The sequence below is a fragment of the Rhipicephalus microplus genome, chromosome 7, assembly GCF_043290135.1.
Source record: "Rhipicephalus microplus isolate Deutch F79 chromosome 7, USDA_Rmic, whole genome shotgun sequence".
Classification (NCBI taxonomy): domain Eukaryota; kingdom Metazoa; phylum Arthropoda; class Arachnida; order Ixodida; family Ixodidae; genus Rhipicephalus; species Rhipicephalus microplus.
Genome location: NC_134706.1, coordinates 117,607,071 through 117,630,200, shown reverse-complemented (window position 1 = coordinate 117,630,200; position 23,130 = coordinate 117,607,071). Strand labels below are relative to the sequence as shown.

Sequence of the window (23,130 nt, the reverse complement as noted above, 5' to 3'; positions counted from 1 at the left end):
AGCGTAATAAAATGCTGCGTAGCGTCTTTCATATTTATGTTTTGTCCTTGCTAGGATGTTTTCGGTCAGCGCTATAAAATCACCGAAGTGCATCACGTGCAGTCACCGATATAACCGCACCGGGGAAACGAATACAGCATTTATGAAGCATTCCATGGGGCCTTCATTTGTCAGGTCACCGCCGTTTGCACACATCGGCAAAAACACTATCTGCGCAAGCGTGTGTTAAACTGCCCTAAACCGGTGAAAAATCATGCTCTGCATATTTATTGGAATTGTTTCAGACTATATCACATTTATCATAAGATATATGTTTTCTTATCGCTATTCATAATAGTTGTCGTGGTTTTACATACCAAAACCAAAATTTGCCTGTGAGGAACGCTGTAGTCGGGGTGCCCGAAAATTTCAACCTTCTAGTGTTGTTTGTCGGCCACCTAAATCTCTTCACATGAGCCTCTAACATATCGCCTCTATCGAAATGCGCCCACCATGGTCAGAATTCAAACTCTACACCTTCAGATTAGCAGTTGAGCGCCATAGCTTCGACACTACTGTGGCGATTATGCATACATCTCTGTTTTTACAAACATAGGCACACATGATGTTGACCAATGCCATTCAAATATGTCTTGAATGTCCGCTTAGTCCGCGCTGTAATACTGGCTGAGGAGCCTTTCTCTGGTTAAGGCTTTCCGTCACATTCTAAAAGCGCTGCAAGATATCCATCCACGATTTTTTGGTGAAATAGTGACAAACGTACAAAAATCTTCTACGCCTTCTAATTCTCCGGCTACGCTTTACGTAGTAATTAAAAGTTGTTTGTGTCTGTACATTTGTGAATATGCAACGTATACTCACACTTTGTGTCTGCGAGCACAGGGTGCGGTGTGAGACTATGAGCAGCCTCAGTTTCTAGCCGGACAATTTATTATTGTAGTAACTCGAAAATGTGCTGATAAGCTTCACAAGAGTTTGAGGCGCCCAGTCTTGTTAACATAGATGCTCGAGCGAATCGGCATCGTGAAGTCACGTATGTGCTACAACATCGCAAAAGAACATCAATAGTTGTTGGTCACCATGGGTGTATCTTGCGCACTTGATGGTGTCTCATGTCTTGTGCCATAGTATTGGATAAGTCTTGTATTGTTCTCTGAATGCGCTTGTAATAATAAACGCAATGACGCCCTGTGATCACTGAACAGCAGGACCCTACTTTCATGGCTGCATATTCTGCCAATACGATGACTTACAGAAAAATATTTCCAATGCTTTCCCATTTGGAAGGTAAAATTCACCCAGCTGCCAGCCACAACGGCAAACGCTATAGTCATGCTAGTCACGTGTGAATGTTATGTTGTCGCGTAAAATCACCCACAAAAGCTTGTTTTGCGTATGTCGAGAAAGAAAAAAATTGGAGACGCTTAAGTACTACTCGTAGCATTCATCACAAAAGAGGAACTTCATTACAGGCAGCCAATATCATTGAACGTAATTACGAGCTTCAATGTTTTACAAGTTAAGAAGTAAGATATAAGAGGTTAGATGTATGCACAAGTAACTGATCTCTTGTATTCACCTGTTGTGTGAATATTAGCGATGAACATGATAGGAGGCGATGTCCTATGTCGTGAAGGAGTATGTCTTGTTGACTTGGTTATTGATTACTAGACAAAAGATTGTAGGCAAACACCACTTTGGGTCATTGCGTTCCTACTGAGCAACTTTGTTGAATGAGCATGAATCAGAGTTGAAGCGTTACTTATTTTTGTGTTTATATGCATATGAACGCCTACTTTATGTGCTTTTGAATAAATGCACCTAATTACCTCTAAATACTGTATTGTGTGCCTCTTAAAACACCATTTATGCCAAATTTTGCTTTCGTGAGCAGTTCGTGGCAGTATGCATAAAACTGGGCCGTATGATTTGTTCAGAAAACAGGGAACTGATCCTCTTGTTGAACGAACGTTTGGAGAAAAGTCAAGGCCATGTTCTTGAAGTCACGCTCTCACGTGCGCTCGTTCAAGAAAAAATTGCATTTGTACCCATCCCGGCAGGGCCCATCGCCGCACGTTCGCGGACATGGCTAGAAGCAGTGCAGTATTGCAACTGCTACATTTAAGACCTGAAGGTTGAGATTAGCAGCTGTTCAGGTGAAGAGACTGTCACAGTCAGGAAGGCTCAGGCTGTCCTCTCTCTGAATAGGTCGCAAGGAGATCTCGCCTACTTGTGCATCATCACTTTCCTCGCCACTAGTATAAAAAACCATGAATATTGTGGAGAAAGTTAAATTGCCAACACTGCCCTAAGTAACCTTGTATAGCAAAGAATCGCCAAAGTTTCTTAACAACAAGCAGCTGTAAAGGCGCTTGTGAAGTTGCAGTCAGCGCTAGACAAGAACGACAGATTAAAGAGGTTTCGGGAGTCCCTGCTGACTAGCACTTTCAGATCCCAGCGTCAGTTAAGCCATCGAATGTTCCCGAGTGTAACTATGCTCCAACAAGATCTGTCGACGTGAGATCTCGAAAAGCAAGATCGAGAAAGCGCGCTTATGCACTAGCTGCTGGACCTTAAATCACTCATTGTTTACACAGACTTTAATGAGATGCGTGAGCCACAAATAAATATTTTTCAATGCCCTCATATTTGGTAAATATGTACTCACCACGACCACGTGTCTGCACCTTGATGTGTTCTTCGAATGAGCGGTCACGTGAGTTTGCAAAGTGCCTGTCCTCCAGTTGTGGAAAGCGGCACTTTAGAAAGTTCCGCTTTTTCTCTGAACCTGTGAACCGATGGAAAAGGAAAGCAGTTAAATGGTGTAGTCAAAAACATTGGCCTTTTTTGTGCAGTGTACGTAACATGAAAAAATCACAGCATATCCACGGAGTGAATGATGATCAGGGGGCGAAGCGTCCAACAGACCGTTCATGCTTCCGTCCATCCGTTCGTTCTTTCTTCCGTCCGTCCGTGGGACCATCCGTGCGTCCATCCATGCGTCCATCCATCTATCCACACGTACGTCCGTGAGTCCGTCCATTCATCTGTCTGTCTGTCTCTTTGTGCGTCCATCTGTCCATACGTTCGCGCGTCAATCGATCCATCCGTCCGTCTGCTAGTCTGTCTGTCCATCCGTCCATGTGTACAACTAGTGAACACTCCGAGTACCGCCAGCTCACAAACCTTGTGGCACATACCAGATCTAGAGCGGGTATGTGCCACCAGTGCCTACGTACTACTACATACATACAAGGGATGAACAGACCCGCGCCTTAGGAGCTTCGCCCCTAAAATTATTGATTTGAAATGTTTTCTTCAGATTGATTTAAAAAGATATGCTCTTTTATATAATAATGACGTATGAAAGAACAAAGAGCGTAGTCATATGCACGAGATTGTGCTTATTAATCTTGAACTAGAGCGCAAGTATGCGAGGGCACTTGTGAAATTAGTTTCGAGTCCAGCTACTGTACATTTCGTGCACTTTTGTTCTCTACGCTGGGAATGGGCTGGAGGAATCGGTGCGTGCATTGTCCTGACGGCTCGCCATTTTTTTAGAGGTGAAGCTCCTTATGGCAAGACCTGGCCGGTGCTCGAGGGGCGTCGATCGTCGATCGTCAACCATCCTCTGTACCCAAAAGCGTCTCCCTTCTTATGCAGTAGATGATGCTTTGCCATCGAGATGCTGGTACACTGCAGTTGGGTGACAATATACCAGATGGAGCTGTACGCATTCTATTTCTCGCCTCGTTTCCGAGAGGGCGCCTTGGCGGTTGGGTCAAGGTACGCTAGATGGCGTTGGCAGTGCAGCTACTTTTGATTGGCTGCTGCGCGGGCAGTGCGCACTGCCTGAATGCCGGTTATCTATCCTTCTTCTGGACCGTCGCCACACGAGTGCGCTTGCCGGATCATGCTGCTTGGCGGATCATGGATGATGGGGGCGCCGGGTGCGAAAGGTAGCTGAGGCTCATGCTCGTCGGTAGGATCCCGAGGTGCGGATGGGCGGGCGCTCGGATGAACGCAATGGGCGAGTGCACGAACGCTTCGCCCCACTTATTTTCAATCACACCGTGAATATGCTGTTTTTCTACAGTGATGAAGCGCAGTCAGCAGAACTAGACATGTACACTAGATGGACACCGCGGTAATAGCTTTCCTGTGCTATAGCTGAAAATATATTTCGAATATCTTATTAGGACGCAAACAAGAGTATTAGCACGGAAGCAAATTAGGACGCAAGCAAGAGTAGCTCAAAGGGTATACTGCGGGTGTCACCCATGTGACCACGTCACATTGGACCTGAGACAACTAATATGAGCGAATGGGAATTAATAACTTTTGACGTTATGTATGCAGCAGTCACATGAGCGGTTGACATTAGACGTAAGTAGACAAGAGTGGTTGTTGTGTCAAATAGTGTTGAGTGGCAAGAGAGGTCTTTGGTGTGTCTTTATATTTCCCCTTTTTACATACAGCATCGCCTTCGTATTCTCGCTGCTTACGTGAACGGTAGTGCGCATGTGCGTTATAAGATTATGAACCAGACAATAAGATGTGCCGTAGACGCATGCAACTCACTGACGGTTGTGAAGACGGTGCAGCCCATGGACAGGGCAACAGATATAGCGGCTTGACCCACGCCTCCACTTCCCGAGTGGATGAGGACTGACTCTCCTGATTGCATCGTGCCCCGCACAATGAGGGCGTAGTAGGCAGTGGAGTAAGCAACGGGAACCGTGGCAGCCTCTTCCAGGGTCCATGAATCCGGCACTTCCCACAGAGCGAATGGGTCCGCTGCGACCCTGGTTGCGATGCACTTGCCACCGAGACAACCCATGACACGGCGTCCGTCCTGGTCCCGCCCCGAGAACTCTGTGCCCAGGAACGTGCCTTGACCGGTGACATCAACTGCAAGAGCGGAGCAAGTCAGAACGGTGGAACTTTAAAAATCGAAGATGGAAGCCGTTGTACAAGGCGACGTTATACTGGTGAAGATGTATGTAACATGCATGTGATGAAAGGCACTCATTTTCAATACCCCTAGGAAGAACCCTACCTTGAGAATATGACAAAAGACAGAAGTTCAAGTGATCCCGGCTGCGGCGGCTGCATTTCCGATGGAGGCAGAAATGTTGTAGGCCCGTGTACTCAGATTTGGGTGCACGTTAAAGAACCCCAGGTGGTATAAGTTTCCGGAGCCTTCCACTACGGCGTCTCTCATAATCATATGGTGGTTTTGGGACGTTAAACCCCACATATCAATCAATCATGTTCAAGTGAAAACAAAAGCTTCATTGGATGAGTATTTTGTTAAAAAGAGTGTGTCTCTGGAAACACTTTCGACAAGCAGACACAGACCACAAGTCCTCTTGTCGAAACGTCTGGTCCAGTACCACACCTTCTTCATGAATTGATCTCTATAAGTATATGTGACTACTGATGCCTTCCATAGGCCTGCGCAATGAGTCGGGCAGGCAGGTCTGTTGAGGGCAGGGGTGCCCACTTTTGTCCTAAATATTGAGTTGCTGTGCAAGCTCTGCTTCGTACCTTCCTTGAGTAGGACGTTCTTGACTTATCATTCAATATGCAAATACGGCCAAGCAGCTTTTTGGCAATGATGGATCAACAGGAGCCCCTATGCTCTATTTCAAGAAGTCAATTACTTTCTACTGATAAGCCCGGAAAACCGAGAACCAAATACAGATCATTGTGAGCATATAGTTTAATTGATATACACAGGAGGAAACTCTGGCGCTAGTGCCTACGGGAGCTGCAACGCACGCCGCTTCAGCGAGCATGGAAATGATGGGTAAGAGACAAATTTGTCTAATCTTAGTACTTTTGGCTTTGTGTGAGTTCGTGTGTCTTGTATCCGGTTTCTCACGAAGCGAAAATCAAAAATTGTTCAGTGGCTCCTCGGCAGCGCCCTAATATATTAGGCTTACCATTTCAGAATAGATAACGAATATCGAAAGGATTTCTTCTTTGCTTCGACAAAAACACAGCAATAAACGAAGCCACAAGTGCGATTCGCCTCTGGCAAATCTGTGTACTTCCCATCATTCCTATAGTCACTCACTGATCGCAGCACCAAAGCCCCCTCTAGTGAATTTTAGGAAACTGTATGGTTGTGAGAGCACGTAATAAACAAAGCAGCCAGAAATTTCTCGACAGGAAAGTGTTTTATCCCAGGGTCTACCAGAGTTCCGCTGGGATATATGCTAAGATAATGCAACAAAACAAAGCGATAGAAGAGTTCGGAAGTGAAGCGTCGAACCAGCGTCCTCTTACTTTGCAGCGCGCGACGTAAGCCACTAAGCCACACGGTATACGCTGCCAAGCTTGCTGACAGCAAGACATTTATGAACACCATATACCGTTGGCAGTCCTCAGAGTTCCTCAACTTCACCGCGTTTTCATCTTCAGTAGCGAGATTGCGCAATGAGCTCGCTTTTGGCGCCTCTATCGTTTCTATGAGCTCGTGCCTCCACGGGGCACGGTCTCTGCTACGCGTGCTTATGATTCAGGAGAAGAAGGTCACTTCGCTCGCTGCCGCGGCCATGTTTACAAAAGTACCACGCTGCTCACATACGATGAAGTGCGGATTATGAAAGTTGTTCGTGCTCATCCTCCGTATATTTTTGCGTTAGTTTTGTGCGTCTTCCTTTCTTTATCAGCACAATGCTTTATGTGTCGAGCTGGGACCGTTCTTTGTTTGCGCTCATGCTGTGTATGCTCATTTCGCGCATGCTTTCTGCATGAAGTGCCCGCTGTAAGTTTCGAGGTGATTGCCGTTTTTCGCATGAAACTGCCGTTTGTTGCTGTAGTACTCCTCCCTTCGCCGTTGTGGCGAAATAGCACAAAACAAACGCTCAATTGAATGACATTCTTTAGTCGCGAATTATCAACAACACACAGCAAAGAAGACGCACAAGGACAAGGACAAGCGGCTCTTCCAACTACACCAAGCGCAAACACAGAAAACAAAAATTAGGAGCTCTTAAGCCTCGTCTTTAAGAGTTGCACGCGATAGGGAAATGCGGCCCCTAGAGCGCGCTTCAACCGCTAAGTGCATACCTAATATGTTTTGTCACACACACACACGCACAGAGTAGATTATACCAGCGCGCGTGAGGGAATGGTACATACAGTTTTTTGATCCAGAGCCAAAGTCGCATGTACGTAGCCAATCCAGAGCAAAAGTCGCATGGCACCCAAGACACACGCCGTGCGCTCACCATCTCGGAAGCCATAAAGAGTCTCACCATGCCTCACAGATGGCATGACATTATTCAGCGTTTGCTGTTTGCCTAATCAATGACGCTGAAAAAGCATGATATGTTTTCCCCTAGATGGACATAGCTGTCTATTTTTAAAGCTGTTCGAAAGTTTCTGTGTGTTTTAGCGGGGATGGCTGAACAAACCGGCCTTTTTTGAGGTAGTTTGAGGCCTCCGAAATGCGTCTACAAATCGCCCAATGGGCTCGTTTTCGTCCTGACACCTGTGGAATACAAAGCGCCAAAGGGCCCTGAAACGCTTTTTCAGGTAACCATGGAATGAATTCACTAGAAGAGCTTATTGTCTCACGAATTCAACGCCGCAAAAAACTTAAGAACCTGTCCAGTACGAGTGGAGTTACAAAGGTTTGTCACATGCTACAATTCCATTCTTTCTTCTCTCGTCCAGACGAAATCGCTGGAAGATAAGCAGGGAAGGGTGGCAGGGGCAAAGAAACTACACGACCCGCGCCTCGTAATTTGAGCACTTCTTTCTTTTTTTTTCCTTCGAATGTGCGGCTTTTCCAGTGTGATCATGCGTGCACGCGTGGGCAAGTAGCGGCTTTCCGCGGCAATCCCTGTAACGAGCTTTTTTTGCTCACGGACAATTTTCCGCTCACAACCAACGGGTCCGACACCGACGGCGGAATTTGTGCGACACGAGTTCTCTAACGCTATCGCGTTAATATGCAACATACAGACATGCGCCATCTTCACATAGCACTACGCTATTCAGCTATCGATCAATCTCTTTTCCAATACGTAAAACGTCACCGACGGATAGCTGGTAAGGCTGTGTGAAGACTGCGCATGCATGTATGCTGTATATTTATTTTTGGATTTGCGCTCAGTCTATTTTAGGTGGAAGCGCCGCTTGTTCTTGTCGTGGTGTGTCTTCTCTACTCTGTGTTTGTGATATTTTGCGGTGAAAGGATGTGATTGATATGTGGAGTGTAACATCCCGAAACCACTATATGATTATGAGAGACACTGTAGTGGAAGACTCCGGAAATTTCGACCACCTGGGGTTCTTTAACTGGCACCCAAATCTGAGCACACAGGCCTACAACATTTCCGCCTCCATCGGAAATGCAGCCGCCGCAGCCCGGATTCGATCCCATGACCTGCGGGTCAGCAGTCGAGTACCTTAGCCACTAAACCACCGCAACGGGTCTACAATGAAAGAATGTCATTAAACGAATACGAACCAGGCCAACAATCAGTCTTGACACAAAAAAACCTTCAACTGCCTCGGTGAAGACACGTTTAGCTTTCGTGTTATGCCGATTCCTAAAAAGAGATATAAGCCGTGCTCTCTTTTTTCTTTAAGGGTAGCTCTTTCATCTAATGTCATTTTGGGCTGAATTTCACTTCATCTAATTTTTTTAGATGTCGTTTCATGTAATGTCATTTTGTGGTAGCTGAAGATTCAACCTACACCATAATACAGTATATCGTGAACCATGCGCAAAGGAGGTGTCAACAAAAACGTCAAATAGTCAGTTCCGCCACAAGAAAAAAAAACAATGAATGCGATCCCTGCATATCGCAATGCCATGTGAATAACTGCAAGCAGCGGAAAACTTTCTTTCTGTTTCTTTTTCTTTATCATTTCTTGGTGTACCTACGTATTAAATACCGTATCCGCGAAGAAAACACAGTGAAGTCTTGATATACAATGATATTAAAAGCGTTCGTCTTAAAAACAAAGAAAACAAAGCACGATGTTGAACTGACAGGAAATATTTAGTTTGCTAACTCAGATGACCGAAGCAGTGAAAAGGCTGGGAAGAAAACAAGCGGAATGACAGACAACTATGAATAAATCACATTACAAGAAACTGCCTACGTGTCCATTTCTTAATGCGCCTCTTCCTCTACAAAAGCAAGCAATAATGAAAAAAGCTGTTATTCCATTTCCAGCTTCAATGGGGTATCGCGACAGTTTCATAGATAGGCGTCTGTTAATGCCCACTTACCAATAGAGCCATCATCGTTGACTTTGCCGGTGGCAATCATGGCGTCATGGAAGTTAACAGGTGCGTAGTACACGTCGCAGATAAGTTCACTGCAGGAAGTTTTTTCGGACAGGGAAGTGTAGCCAAGGGGGGACTCGTACCACTGCAGGCTGGACAGGTCACCGCGCTTCTTGAAGTGAAGGTAAGCGTCTCCCGTAACAGTCTTTGCCTCCCCAGCTGTCATGCATAGAAAAAGAATTTGAGTTTGAGGGGTGGTCATGATTATAAAAGCACAGTTCTCAGAATGTTTTGATGGAGAATGCACAGACCGGTAACTGATATGCCATCTTATACTTTCGACAACCGATTATAACTTATTCATTCATCTTTGTTTCCTCGTTCATTATTTCAGAGATTCGTTAAATTTTCGTTTTTATAGCATTTGAAGGCACGTACTTTAATGATGTGTGACTGCACAAATCACACTTTAACTATCTCTTGATATATGTTTTGGTGAATAATTTTGCCACGAGTGAGTGTTAATGCAAAACGTGTGTCTGCACGCCTGTGCCTTCTATAATCAACGTCTATTTACAACCGCCAGAAGCCAACTTCCAGCGTGGGCGCTGAGTAGCGATGATCGCAAGCCGCAGCCAATGGCTACGTGATAAGATAACGCGCCCGCGCACCAGTGGAACTACGCCGACACAGCCAGCAGACACCAAAAGAAGGAAATGCTGAAAGTTTCGAGAACACAATGCCTTATGCAACTCCGTAGGACGACCGAAGTGACCCGTCAACCAATGGCAGCTGACAGAGCAAGAAAAAAATTTGTAGGCGCCCCCCGTGTGGTGAACGCAAGAATCAGATGAAATAATTGTTTATTGGCTTCCTGCGTAAGGCTTTAGGTCTCAAAACAACTTCGGCTACGAAAAACACCATAGCGGAGAGCTCCATGTTACTGAGAGCACCCACTTTCTATAATGTTCGTGGACTGCCCAGTGCACGGCGCTCTGCAGTTATCCTGGATCGCAATTTAAATGCTGAAGCCACGATCGAATCTGTGACACTCTAGTTCTATCGAGGGATCTCGTATCCATTCGCCAGCCAATGTAACCGTGCAAAGAGGAGGCAAAAGCAGTTACGAATTCAATCAGTGACGGGGCCAGACGTTGCCACCCAGAAAAGTATGCCCTCAGCCTCAAGCACCTTGATTCATCATTGACAGTATCGAATGAGCACCACAGTCGACGTGATGCATATGGTATCTCGTATGAGCAGATGTTTCTGTAAAAAGTATATCCGAGAAGCATCCTAAGATTACGCCGCAGGCTTCATACCGTAATGAAGTACTGGCCAGCATGAAACCAGGTTGGGTTTTGTTGAACATCCTCTGCTTCATGTGCTTCTAAGAGGCAATCAATGAATGTTTCCGTGGTTCATTAAAACCTATATTGATATAACCAATCAAGCGGGTATGCAATCATAATATAGAGGTTTTTACTTGCCCAAACCACCATGTATTCACGAGGCACGCTGTAAAGGAGGCGCTTTTGGTACCTTGATGATTCGCTTTTCTTTAACGTGCCCCGATAATGCCCAGTACACCAGTCACTCGCGTTTCGCTTCCGCCTAAATGGGACCACCGCTGCCGGGGTTGAACTTCTGACTTTCGGGTCAGCAGCTGAGCACTGTAACCGCTACATTGGAGTGGTGCACCCGAATGCATGTATATAGACTGCTGGATTATACTAAGAAAACATTGAATCGGCGTATTTCTGTATTTTGCCAACTCCGGGAGCTGTTTGCGTAGGCCATTGGTTCACACTTTGGCTGACGCAATAGGACACCTATTCTCAACCATCTGTATTTTTTTGGGGAGTTCATGTTAACAGACGCGTCGGCCCTTAGAATGAGCTCAGTCAATGAATCGGATTCTCAGATTCACGAGACAAGTTGGCAGCGTTCTTACCGAGGTGAGTGAAACTTGTGAGATTGATGCCGTAGAACCTTTGAAGTACGCATAAAGGAAAAGCTTGAGCGACAAAGCGATAACACCACGTCGAGAACACAGGGTCGCAGGAGGATGTGCCACAATAATCATCGCAATTATTTGTCATTTCCTTACCAGCATGTTCCACTTCTCGTGCAGCTTATGCTGAGAGTGTGTGGTGCGAACCAGTAGGGACACTCCAAGCACCTGGCTCTCTGAACACTTCACTTGCCACCAATATGCTTCGGCCATTCTGCCTAGAAATAATGTGGCGAGATCAGCACGGCTACATCGGCCGCCGTCACATCTCTCTAGCTACAGTGCTGACCCCAAGAACACACCTTTAGATGAGCAGTCGCTGCCATGTTTCCGCGATTCTGGCCCCCGGTAAAGCTCTTCCACTCGGCCTGAACCAGAACATGGTTAATGTAGCTCGAGGCCATGCCCCTGCTGAATGGCGTCAAGGCACAGTCGCCGATGCGCACCATTCTGCTCAACGTCCTACCATTAGAGCTGCCGCGTCGCACTCCAGCCCGCAGCCCTACGACAACCCCAGCGCTGCGATTCTCTCCCCACGTATACAACTGATTCCGAAAGCGTGCTACTTCAAGGTTTGTCCTGCGTCGCAGTGAGCTGTGCGAACCTGCACGTTATTTTTCATTCCCAACACCTAAAATCCCCAACTACACCATCTTCAACTTTACGTCCTGCCACGATCGCTAATATTCCCGCACCCGACCACCCACCTGACGAAATTCAGGACATTACAGCTGTCACTACGAGCTGCGTTTCTGCAACATCATTGGCGGACTGTCCATCAGCCTTGTCCGCTATGCACCCGTTGTCATCGCCCTCACCGGTTCACGACACGTCTGTGACCTCAGATTTTACGGCGGCCACCTTGCCACACGCCTCGGAGTATGGCGCAGAGGTAGTCGTGCGGGCCATTAGCCTTACACTCACGGATGCCTCACTTTTGACGTTGTCTCTCGAGCATCACTTCTCATTGACTTCGACACTTTGCCCATCTTGCCGGCAGGGACCACGACAGACCTCGAATTCTCCAGCAAATGTTTGCTTCCCTTGCCAGCCACAGCCGAACCCGCAGGACGCTGCAATCACTACCAAAACCCTCGAGGACCACTCATCTGCCTCGCCACAGGTTGTAGACTGGTTCTCTGTCTCCGTGATCTACCGACCATGCAAGCCTACTGCCCCGCATTCATGCTCTCCTGAACCAGCCGCAAATGGTTTCTCAGTGACTGTAGTTGATGCACCTTCCCGTCCCTCTACATGCGCCTCTCCGTCCACATGAAGTACGCTTCCAATCATCTCTAACATCCGCCCTTTCGGGGCGAATGACTTGACTGCAACAGAGGCCACGTGATCGAGTACTAAACGACATCTACAGGCCCTGACATCTGTGCCACCACAGACCTACCACTGAATCTCGCGTTATCGACATCGGCTCTGACTCAAACTTGTTGTCGAGTGATCGGCGCACAATGACGCATTGATCAGACATTGCTTAAGGTCGGAAAAAGTCACCTTCCGGCGCCCTCTGCGTCAGCTCGTCATCAAGCCAGCGACGTTGCCCCAAGTTGGTCCACAGCGCATGACTTGCGAGTCGTCTGCAATTAGGTAGAATGTAGCAGTCACAGTCGTTACTGTGCTGCCAGAAATGAAGGTACTAGCACCATCCACACACCACCTCCATCGATCGCCCTCCCTGTCGACAATATCACAAGAAACATCAGCGTACTTCGAGACCCACTGGCCTCGTTGTTTTGACCCTTGTTACAAAAGTCTGCTTCGATCTTTTTCCAAACTGTTCGAATTTATTTGACGATGATCAACCAATTACCTGCCAATTCACCCAAACACTCGTGCTAAACGAAATTTTCATAAAAAGTCTTGGTTGTCACGAACACCATCGAAGTGATACTGGGTAATTATATATTGGCAAGAAAACCAGACTCTGATTGACAACAAGGATGAGATCTAAAATATTGTCCGGCAACTAATATTAGGAAGGTTTAAACCAATATGGAATTCAGATTTTCGGTACAAAGTCATGGCGATAAAAAGCACGATATTAGCATGCCAAGAAAAAAAAAAGATATCGCGAAGCTTGCAAAATGTCGCAGTAAGCCTGGCACAGGAAATGAACCGCCAGTCCCTCCTATTACACGCTGTCGACCTACAATTCCAGCTTCGAGATGTGCGGCTTTCTCCTCAGGAGTACGCACTTAGCACGTACGCCTCATGGTTCTCTGCACAATGTGGCGCAGCACCGAAGCCTGGCAGAGTGAATAGAGGATTTCAATCTGTCCGGCGCACCGCTATACGAAAAAAAAGTTTGCAGATACCGGTTTACCGTGTCTGAACTGCGCATGCGCGTGCCTTACGGTCGTTTACCGGACAAGCTCAAACGCCCAAACACACAACATGCTTCCAAGGTTGCCATTACCGGCTTCCCTTTGAGCCGAGTCAAGTTGAGCCAAACAAAAACGTAAAAAACAAAATGGCTACTTCGAGGCCCGCTACCAGCATGGCACCGCGGGCACGCTACTCGCCTTCCGATGATAAGATTGTCCTCGGTGAAGTTCATGTGCTGAACCCTTTCGAGAATGCTTCGCGGTGGCACAAGATAACTGAAAGAGTGTCAATGCTGCTGCGGTAGACTCTTAATTCCCGAAGTGTGAAAGAGCGCGTTGACCTTCCCCTAGCCCACTTCCTACGGAATGACGCGACAAACAGAAAAAAGTAAGTAGACCGTATATTTCACGTATCTTCAAGCCACCACTTTGTGCCAGACTCAAAAAGTAGGCATGATTCGCATGACGCTTGTGTTAGCAAATCGTGATACCGATTCCGATGCTGATCACCGTGATGCTGATGTGTTCTTCATAGTTAAGTTTAAATCATAGGGCAAGTAAAGAAAACAAACATAAAGTTCCGTTTTGTAACAAAAAATTATTGGCAATGTCCAATTTTTTTTTCTTTTTGGAGTTATTCAGTAATCGCGCAGACTTTCTACTGCGCATACGCAGATGTGGTGGCCACGGCCGCAAAGGCGTTGCGGACGTTTTTGAGCGTATTTTGGGCGGTACGGGCTAAAAATGCAAAAAGTTCGTTCAAGCGCTATTCGGCTTGACGCCCTCCGGCAACCCGGTATACGCAAAAACGTACCGGAGTGCCGGACAGACTAAAATCCTCTAATGTTTTGCGAGATGTCTCCATCGCTGGTCGGGGTTTCGCTGCTCCGCGTGCGTGGCGTGGCCAGGTGGTGCGCCATCTGAACGTATGACACACTTCTTCTTTCCATCATACGAAATTCTCTGCAAGGGTTTGCAAATCTTTCCCTTGTTTCAAAGCGGGTGCTTCGAATGGCCTGTGTGAGCGGATCTTCCAGAAAGACTATTTATTACTGCCCATATCCTTGTCAATGGCGTAAACGTTGATAAACTCTCACGGAAAGCGGCCCAACTCGTCTTAACTTTTTCGTATGACGACAAATCGCAGCGTTTATCCTGTTATATTCAATTTTGCAGACGGATTTTTTTTGTTCTCGTTAGTTTCCGCTCCGCTCGTCTACGTGCTGCGCAAAGGTTCTTCAATTTCAAGGCAGGAGCAATAAAATGGTCGGGCAGTTTCAGCAACGAAGTTGCCGTTCACTTGCTTTGCAACATATCTGCGAACAGCTCACCAGTGGATTTGTCCAACGTTTCTCTGTAGGTGCCCCAGCGTGTTACATTGCAGAATTGTCGACCAGCAGTACTAAATCCCAGGATATTGGTGAAGATGGGGAAATGATCGCTGCACATCCTGTCTGGAGGTGTGGTCGATCATACCAGAAGGTGTGTGGAGTGAAGTACAAGGTCTATTGCACTGCATGAATTTGGTGGCCTGAAAAATGTAGGTTTGCCATTGTTCGCCACACATAAGTCGGCAGCATCCGCAGCTGCTACAAGTTCCTTGCCTCGAAAATCTACACTCTTGTCTCCCTAGAGTAAAGGGTGCACGTTAAAATCACCACAGATTATTTGAGGAGCGGGACATCTAGTGTAAAGGTTCTTTAGGAAAGCCTCCATGGCGACCTTCTTTCGTGGGCCTATGTACACTGATACCACACTGAGTTTTCGGTTTCCCAGGCACACTTGCACAGCAGCGACTTCCAGTGAGTTGGAACAGAGGTCTTGCACTAGTAACGCGACGTGAGGTATTTTCCGCCTTATGTATATCGTTGCGCTTAAATTTGCAAATGACGTTATGCTCGGGTTGCCGTGTCGGGTGTTCCCTGGGAGCGTCCTTGCATTCGGGAGACCGGCTTCTGAGAGGGCTAGAATTGGTATTGAAATGTCGCGCCGGAAAAGGTTGAGTTGGCACACACATTTTAGAAGACCGGCGCAGTTCCTTTGCATTATTAAGGCCACTTTTGAAGGACGGAATAGACCAGGTGGGCAAGACATTGCCATTATTCTACTGTGTGTTTGTGGAAGCAGAGCAAAGTAACATTGACTCTAGAGCCAGGACTGCTTCCAACATGTCCTTCGTTGAACTCGCAGGCATCCTAGCGACGTGTGAACGTAGTGCGGTCAACAGAGCTTGAATAACGTGCTCGAGGTTTTCTTGCTGTTTACTTCCAGGTGGTATTTGAGGTGGGCTCAGTGCATCAGCATAGGTGCGCTTTACGGACTCTTTCGTGATACATTTCTCATAACACTTGCGTTGACTCAGTACTAGCTCTTGTCAGGTTTAGGCGCGGAAATTTTCCTGCGTACTCATTGTCCAAACCACCAAGTTGTGGCGCGCCAGACGTATTCTTTGTGAGCGATGGTTCGTTTACAGTCTTCAGGCCAAGGACAAATGTCCTATTTTTTCGTTGCGCAGCTGTTCGTGCTGGGCATCGGCCGTAGCTAGCTGGGTGGTCGCCGCCACAGTTTGCACACACAAGTTTTCGTTTACTTGTACACGTCTTAAAGCAATGAGGCCCCTCACAGCTCTTACACCTTTGTTCCTCACGACAGTGCTTAGCAACATGCCGAAAACGCTGACATTTAAAACAGCGTGGCGATATCTCCACGTAGTCTACAAGCTCGTGTCTGGTGAAGCCAAGGTTGATCTTTTCTAGGCGTTCCGAATTGGGAGTGAATGTGAGAACCACAGAGTCAGTGCGTCTTGATTCCCACTGGGACTATGAGGTTTGGACCCATCTTATGATTATTCTTGCGTGGTATACTCCCTGAAGTCTCAGGTAGGTTAACAGCTTTTCGTCCGAGTACCTTCGTGGGACTCCTTTCATAGTGCATGTATTTTCCATGTAGCTGTGTGGTACACGAGCAGATATGGCAAGGCCAAATATAGTGTTGGTCTGTAGAAGCGTATTAGCTTGGTGTTTCGTCAACTATATCCAAGAGCAGGGCTCCCTGTGCTGTCAAACGGCTCTTAACTGGGGCTCCACCGAGAATAATTTAAATTTCAGAGTATAGGTCAATAGGGTTCACTTGCGTCAAGTTAGCTCCTCCGGATGTTGGAGCAATTAACACAGGAATGCCCACCATCCTGTCTTTGCGATGTCGCACAAGACGAAAACCACCTTCGTCCATGTCTAGATGTGTGAGGTTCACCACGTTGTGGTCCCCGATGACAGCTGATTCGTTCTCCGATTCAGCGCTGTGTTGTCGCTTGCAGTCAGGTATGCTTGCAGATGATTTCACAGACGTGTGCACAACTGGAAGATCAGCAGGAGCGGCGATTCCTCTGCCACCCCATTTTTTTCGCACGATGGATACGCCTTCCGCCTTTCGAGAGCTGGATATGACAATTGGCAAATTATGAAGACGCTGTGCCGTGCGTCCCGATTTGATCAGCAATCAAATGCTGACAATCAAATGCTGACCCCTACTATAACGCCTTCGGGCGCTGCGGGGTATCTGATGAATATAGTCTGCCATATGAGTGAAAAAGGACCCTTTTGGACATATTTATTCATGTATGGAGCACAGGAGATCCCAGTTGTTTGGAACACCGCATAGGTGGTGCCAGTCCTAAAGTGCGGAAAGGATCCTGCGGGCCTCGCATCATATCGACCGGTATCTCTTACATCATGCCTATCTAACTTGATGGAAAGAATAATATGTACAAGATTAACTTCGTACCTTGAACAAGGAAGACGATGGCCATCGTGTATGACGGCATTTTTTCCACGACTGAGTGCCCAGGACAGCGTTTTGGACCTCTCAAGCCACATCGAGCACCACCATGTCAGCGGACTCTCGACACTCACCGTCTTCATAGACGTTGCCAAGGCATATGATTGTGTGCTTCAGGCAGGCAACGTGAGCGGGCTCCAAGCCATGGGTGTGCCGGGAAGTGCTCTTTGGTTCGTACATGAATTTCTCAGAGACCGCTGTGTCTGGGTTATGCTTGGAAATGTAACTAGCGAAGAGAGACGCGTTTTCCTCTGCGTCTCACAAGGTAGTGTTCTGTCTACCTTGCTTTTTAACGCTTCGATGACCAGCCTGCCTGACACCCTGCGCTTAGCTCTGAAAGCAGTTAAAATATCAATCTACGCCGATGACATCGGAGTTTAGATCTCAGGGTACCAGCACCAACGTTTGGCCCAGATAGCACAGAGCGCTATTTCAATCATTGAGCGTCACTTGTTGACACTTGGCCTATCTTTATCGATGGAAAAATCGGCCTTCATGCCCTTCCCGGGAGTGAGACGGAAGTCAACATGTCTGTCACTTAATATTCAAGACCACTCAATTCGTTGTGCACGAAGTGTCAGTTTCCTGGGCAGTATCATCTACAACAAGCTGTTATGGTGACGTGCGGTTGATGGTATAGTCACTGCATCAGTGCAAAGGATCAACACTCTTCGTCGCATCGCAGGGGTACGTTGGGGCAACAATCCTATGTCCATACTTAAATTGAATGATGCGCTTATAACAAGCCGCATTCTTTATCAGCTGCCCCTGATATCACCATCACCGAGCCAGTTCGAACACAGAGAGGCAGTACACAGAAAGGGTCTTCGCTTGGCGATGGGAGTTCCTCAGGCACGAAGGTCACCAATGAAGCTGAGTCTTTTCCGCTCCGCCTTGTGGCGTCTCATGCCTTAATGACGCAGCTGCTAAGACTGGGCGAGTCCTCTGCAGGCACGGCACTTTTCCGGAGGCTAAGAGCAAGAACTGGCTCGCATTTCAACACGGCATCGAACACATTTCAATATTTAGGCTTGAAACAGCCTAAACGGCACCTTATGAACCCGCCAGGGTCTTTTGTGGATGTTGCGTGTAACTTCAGCGTACCCAGGCGACCAGCGAAGCGCATCATTGCAGCCACGGAAGCAAAATTTCTTGTGCTGGACCACTTGAGCACCATGTACCACGGCCACCGAGAAGTGTACACCGACGGTTTAGTGTGCACACAAACGGATAGCTGCGCAGCGGCTTTCTGCATGCCCTGCCTTGGCGTGTCATGGTCGGGCCGCCTAGACCGCATGGTTTCGTCCACAACGGTAGAGAGCGCTGCAATCACGGCGGCTTTGCGAAAATTGCAATCCTTTTCTGCACGAGATTTTGTAGTGCTCACGGACTCCAAATCGGTGCTACAAAGACTGCATCGTAGCCTACCTCAACAAAAGTTCACCAGGAAATCTCTGGCACTAATTAAACACCTAATTGGCAAGAGTTTTATCATATAGTTTAAGTGGATCCCATCCCACTTTGGCATTATAAGCAATGAAACGACTGATGCCTTTGCATGAGAATCACGGACATCTGTTCCAAAAGTAAGTACTCCCAAGACTTACCAGAACAGCAATATGTTATACGCACTCGTTTCAAGGTGATCTACAAGTTTCCACAACAAGCATGTGTAATTCATGGACTTTCTCGTGAACAAGCTATGCTGTTGTACCGCATAAGAACCGGCTCCGCATACACCCCAGCCTGGTCATTCAAGACTGGGAGATAAGCTTCCCCGTTTTGTGCCTTCTGCGGTGACATTGGGGATAATGAACATTTCATTTGGCTTTGACCACAGTTTGATGAGCAAAGAGCAGCGACGATCGGCACCTTGCAAAAAAGCTGTCATAGGCACCGGACAGTTGATGACGTCATTTTTCCTGAAGGACGCACGGCCACTAGGAGGAACGTGCAACTAATTTTGTTGGTATTTCTGCGAGACACTGGGCTTTGTGACACGTGGTGACAATTTACGAATTCAGGAGATGCTCTGGCGGAACAATTGCTGGCCATGCAGGCCAGGCTAACCCTGCCTGCTGCAACACTACCGCCACCGCCACCACCACCACCACCACCACCAACACCACCACCACCACCACCATCTTTCTTTCCATCCTATTTTTTCTCCCTCTCCCTCTCTTTTGTTGGTCAGGGCGGGTTGGTGGCTAAAGCGCTTTGCTGCTGCGAAGGTCGCGGATTCAATGTCGGCCATGGCAATCGCATTTCAGTGGAGGCGAAATCGTTGAGGCCCATGTGCTGTGGGTTGTTAGCGCACGTTAAAAAACACCAGATGGTCAGAATTTCCGGAGCCCTGCACTGCGACATCTCTCATAATCGTATCGTGGTTTCGGGACGTAAAACCGTAGATATTATATTGATATCTTTCTTTCTATACCCCATGGCTTTACACTGTCAAGGGATGCTATGTACGGCGTATTCATTGGTAGCTGTGCACGAAGGTCTTTATCGCAGAGGAGGCCTTCGTATATCATCGCACCAGCTCAGCTCATCACGTTTAATGGCTTTGAACACTTATGAAGCGCTATACGCGGCCCCAACTCATATATTTAACTCACTAATGGCCTCGTGTAATTTAAGTTAGCCACTGACAACAAATAATGCGGCAAATTCAAGGAGAACGAAGATAGAAAAAAATAACACATTTATCTACGCTATGCGATATATTAACATTGGTCGTTCTAAGAAATCGCATTGAAATCAGTGAGTCCATTTCTAATCTGGCTAATCTCCAAGATTTGTAATCACTCAGTTGCAATCCTGTCCTGGATTACCTGTGTATATAATTCCTTATCACGTACATGCATGTGCACGTGGTTTGTAAAACCACACGCATTAGTTTAAGACTTTTCTGATGAGCTCAAAGGTATATTTGTTGCGCCCCCAGACGCAAAGTCACACTTAGGTCGCGATAAAAAAAGCAAACTCACCTGTTCAATGAATAGTGTAGGAGGCGGCAAGTTACAACAGTGGTGCTTCGAGTACCTCAATTTCAGCGTATCAGAACTACTAAATTGTTAATGAATAGCCTTTAGAGGAAGAGCAATGCTTAATACGTTAGCAGCAATGCGATGACAATGCTTCTTCAGTGTGGTGTTTTCACGGAAGTCTCGGTAACATCGTATTAATAGTAAAAGATACGAAACGCTCGCAAGATATGTAATGCTAATATTATCGGCGCATAAAATACCGAACCTGAACCACTCACACCAATCGATCTTGCGATGCCGGAAGGAGCCCCACTGTCCATCGCGGAACACGTTCATCACTAGGCCATTTTCTACGATATCCTTATAGGCTGGGTTGGTGGGGCTAAAGTCGGCTACACTGTTTCCACCACTTCCGGAGGCGTCGAATACACACCTGGGAGAAGAATGAGAAAGAAATATAGTGTATACGAACTTATAGTCAGACAGGCATACACTCTAGTAGGATTTTCTTCTCAAAGGCGTGTGCTCAAAAGGCTTATCGAGCGTGGGCGCTGACGAGACTTACAATATTAGCTAGACTTCCAGCGATACGTTCCGCTTGCTGTGGTTATTGCCAAGTAGTAAACGAATGGGAATACTTGCTGAGTTTTGAGGGCGATCAGCTAGCGCGGTTAAATAATCTGGGTGTGCACTTAAAGAGGCTCTGCAACAATTTTTAAGCATGGTCAGCAAACAATGCCAATCCGCAGTGGAGGCGCCAGAGAACGCGCGTGGCAAATATTATAGCGCAGCACGCAGCGTAGAATATACAGTACATTCTCAAAGTACTAAAAATCACTTTGGCTTCTCTCGACAATTGACGCTATAGGCTCAAAATCATAACGAAGAAGGCCTAGAATCAGCCATCGCCTGATCTGAGTATGGCACACTCAGTCATTATTGGGGACGCCGCGGAAAGCTACAACTTCGGCACGAATGCAAGCGCGATCGCTTTGAAAAGACGCGCGTTCAAAGAAAAAAAAAAGAAAAGTGCTCAAGGTCACCAGGCGCGCGTGACGGTTTTCTGTGGCCCTGAAATCCCTTCCCGTTTAGCGCACAGCACTTCCACCAACACGAGAAAAGAAAGAAAGCGATTGCAACGCGCAATAAATCTCTGTTGTAACTCCACTCGTATACCAGACAACTTTTCACAATTTTTGCGGGGCTGATTTGATGTGTCATTAAGCTTCTTTAGTGGGTCCCTTCCATGGCTTTCTGAAGAGTATTTAAAGCGATCCTGAACCACTTTCCCAAATAACAATTGAACGACCCTCCTTCTAGCGTCCTCATCCTTCTAGCGTCCACATCAGAGTTTATTGTCTCATGCATGAGCTTCCATAAAACTTGGCCGGTATCGTCCAAAAATAACAGAGATACAGGGATCGGTCTTACGCTTCAAGCGTTTCCTTTCTTCTCTCGTCCTGTCGACAATGCTGTGAGTTACGCAGTGAAAAATGGCCTGGAATAAAGAAGTTGCGTCACCGCGTATTAGGACCTCAAGGGCTCGTCATAAAAATTGATTTTCTTTTTCCACTTTTATTCCAGCATGTTAGTGGGCTTAACTGTGCAATTTCAGCAGGCTACAAAGCTCGACACCAGTGTGTGGCGGCATCTGGTAGCAAGAAATGCATCTAATCTAAACGCCGCTTCTATAACACGCCATAAACTGCGCGACCTGGAACTGAAGGTGTCGAAAGCTCAGAAGAGAGCAAGTATCTGTTTAAAAATAGTGTACCCGAAAAATATTGACTTCTTGCTACACCTCTAAATGCTCCTGGCCGTGTATGACTGAAAGATTTGGCTGTGCTATTCAGAGCACTCACTGTCTGTTTTCACCAAGCACGAGTGGTTCGCTACGCTTGGAATATACAATATGTTGTGTTCATACAGAACACAATATATCACAAATGCGAGTACACAATGTGAACTTATCGCTTATTTGAGAAATAAAAAGGTACACCCACGTTATGCACGCGATTTACAATAAAATTGCTTGAGACAACTATTTTTCACCAAAAATATTGTGAGCTTCTTGACAGACAGCTGCTTGCCTTTATCAATAAGCTAGACTTGCACACATGTTGAGCATCTTGTTTGCTTTTTGATTATGCTTTGCATCCATACCTCAAATTTGTGTTCATAATGTTGTGTTTATCTTCTCCGCGGTATTCGACTTGAATTGAAATGTACCAGTTAGCCCAACTAAAACATAATGGTACGCGAATTTAATGTTTTTTTCTGTTAGGAAGTATTCTCTTCACGGAGCACTTGACGCGCTGTATGGCAAATATCCATAGATACTTTTGGAGTTATTTGACAAAAATCTGCTCTTAAAATCTGTGGCAGTACTCCAGCATGCCATTCAAGAAGAAGTTTCAATCAGTACGTAGGCAAAACATGCAAAGCTGGAGAGATTTCACCTCATTACTGTCCACAAGGCGCCTGCCACAGTGACTCCCTGCCAAAGGCGCGAGTGTTACTGGGCACTACGTTTTTGCTGATTGAATCAGCAAAAGAAAGCTATAAAAAACAAGTATTTTATTTTAACTAGTCTTGCATATCCAGTTTTAACTAATCAACTTGCCTATTAGTTCCGTTCAAGGCACTCACATTACAGTTGATAATTTTGCGGCGACTTTTTTTTTGTGACAGGGT

General features: G+C 46.6%; 1 protein-coding gene across 1 annotated transcript in view; it reads right to left on the bottom strand.

Moving 5' to 3' along the window:
* LOC119179100 (fatty acid synthase) overlaps window positions 1-23,130 on the bottom strand; it is a 123,467-nt gene that overhangs the window by 8,626 nt on the left and 91,711 nt on the right. Inside the window, exons 16-19 of the mRNA XM_075870088.1 lie at window positions 20,715-20,869; window positions 9,260-9,475; window positions 4,582-4,911; window positions 2,669-2,788 (exon numbers count right to left, since the gene is read on the bottom strand). Of these exons, the coding sequence (XP_075726203.1) occupies window positions 2,669-2,788; window positions 4,582-4,911; window positions 9,260-9,475; window positions 20,715-20,869 (821 nt within the window). The remainder of the gene's footprint in view (window positions 1-2,668; window positions 2,789-4,581; window positions 4,912-9,259; window positions 9,476-20,714; window positions 20,870-23,130) is intronic.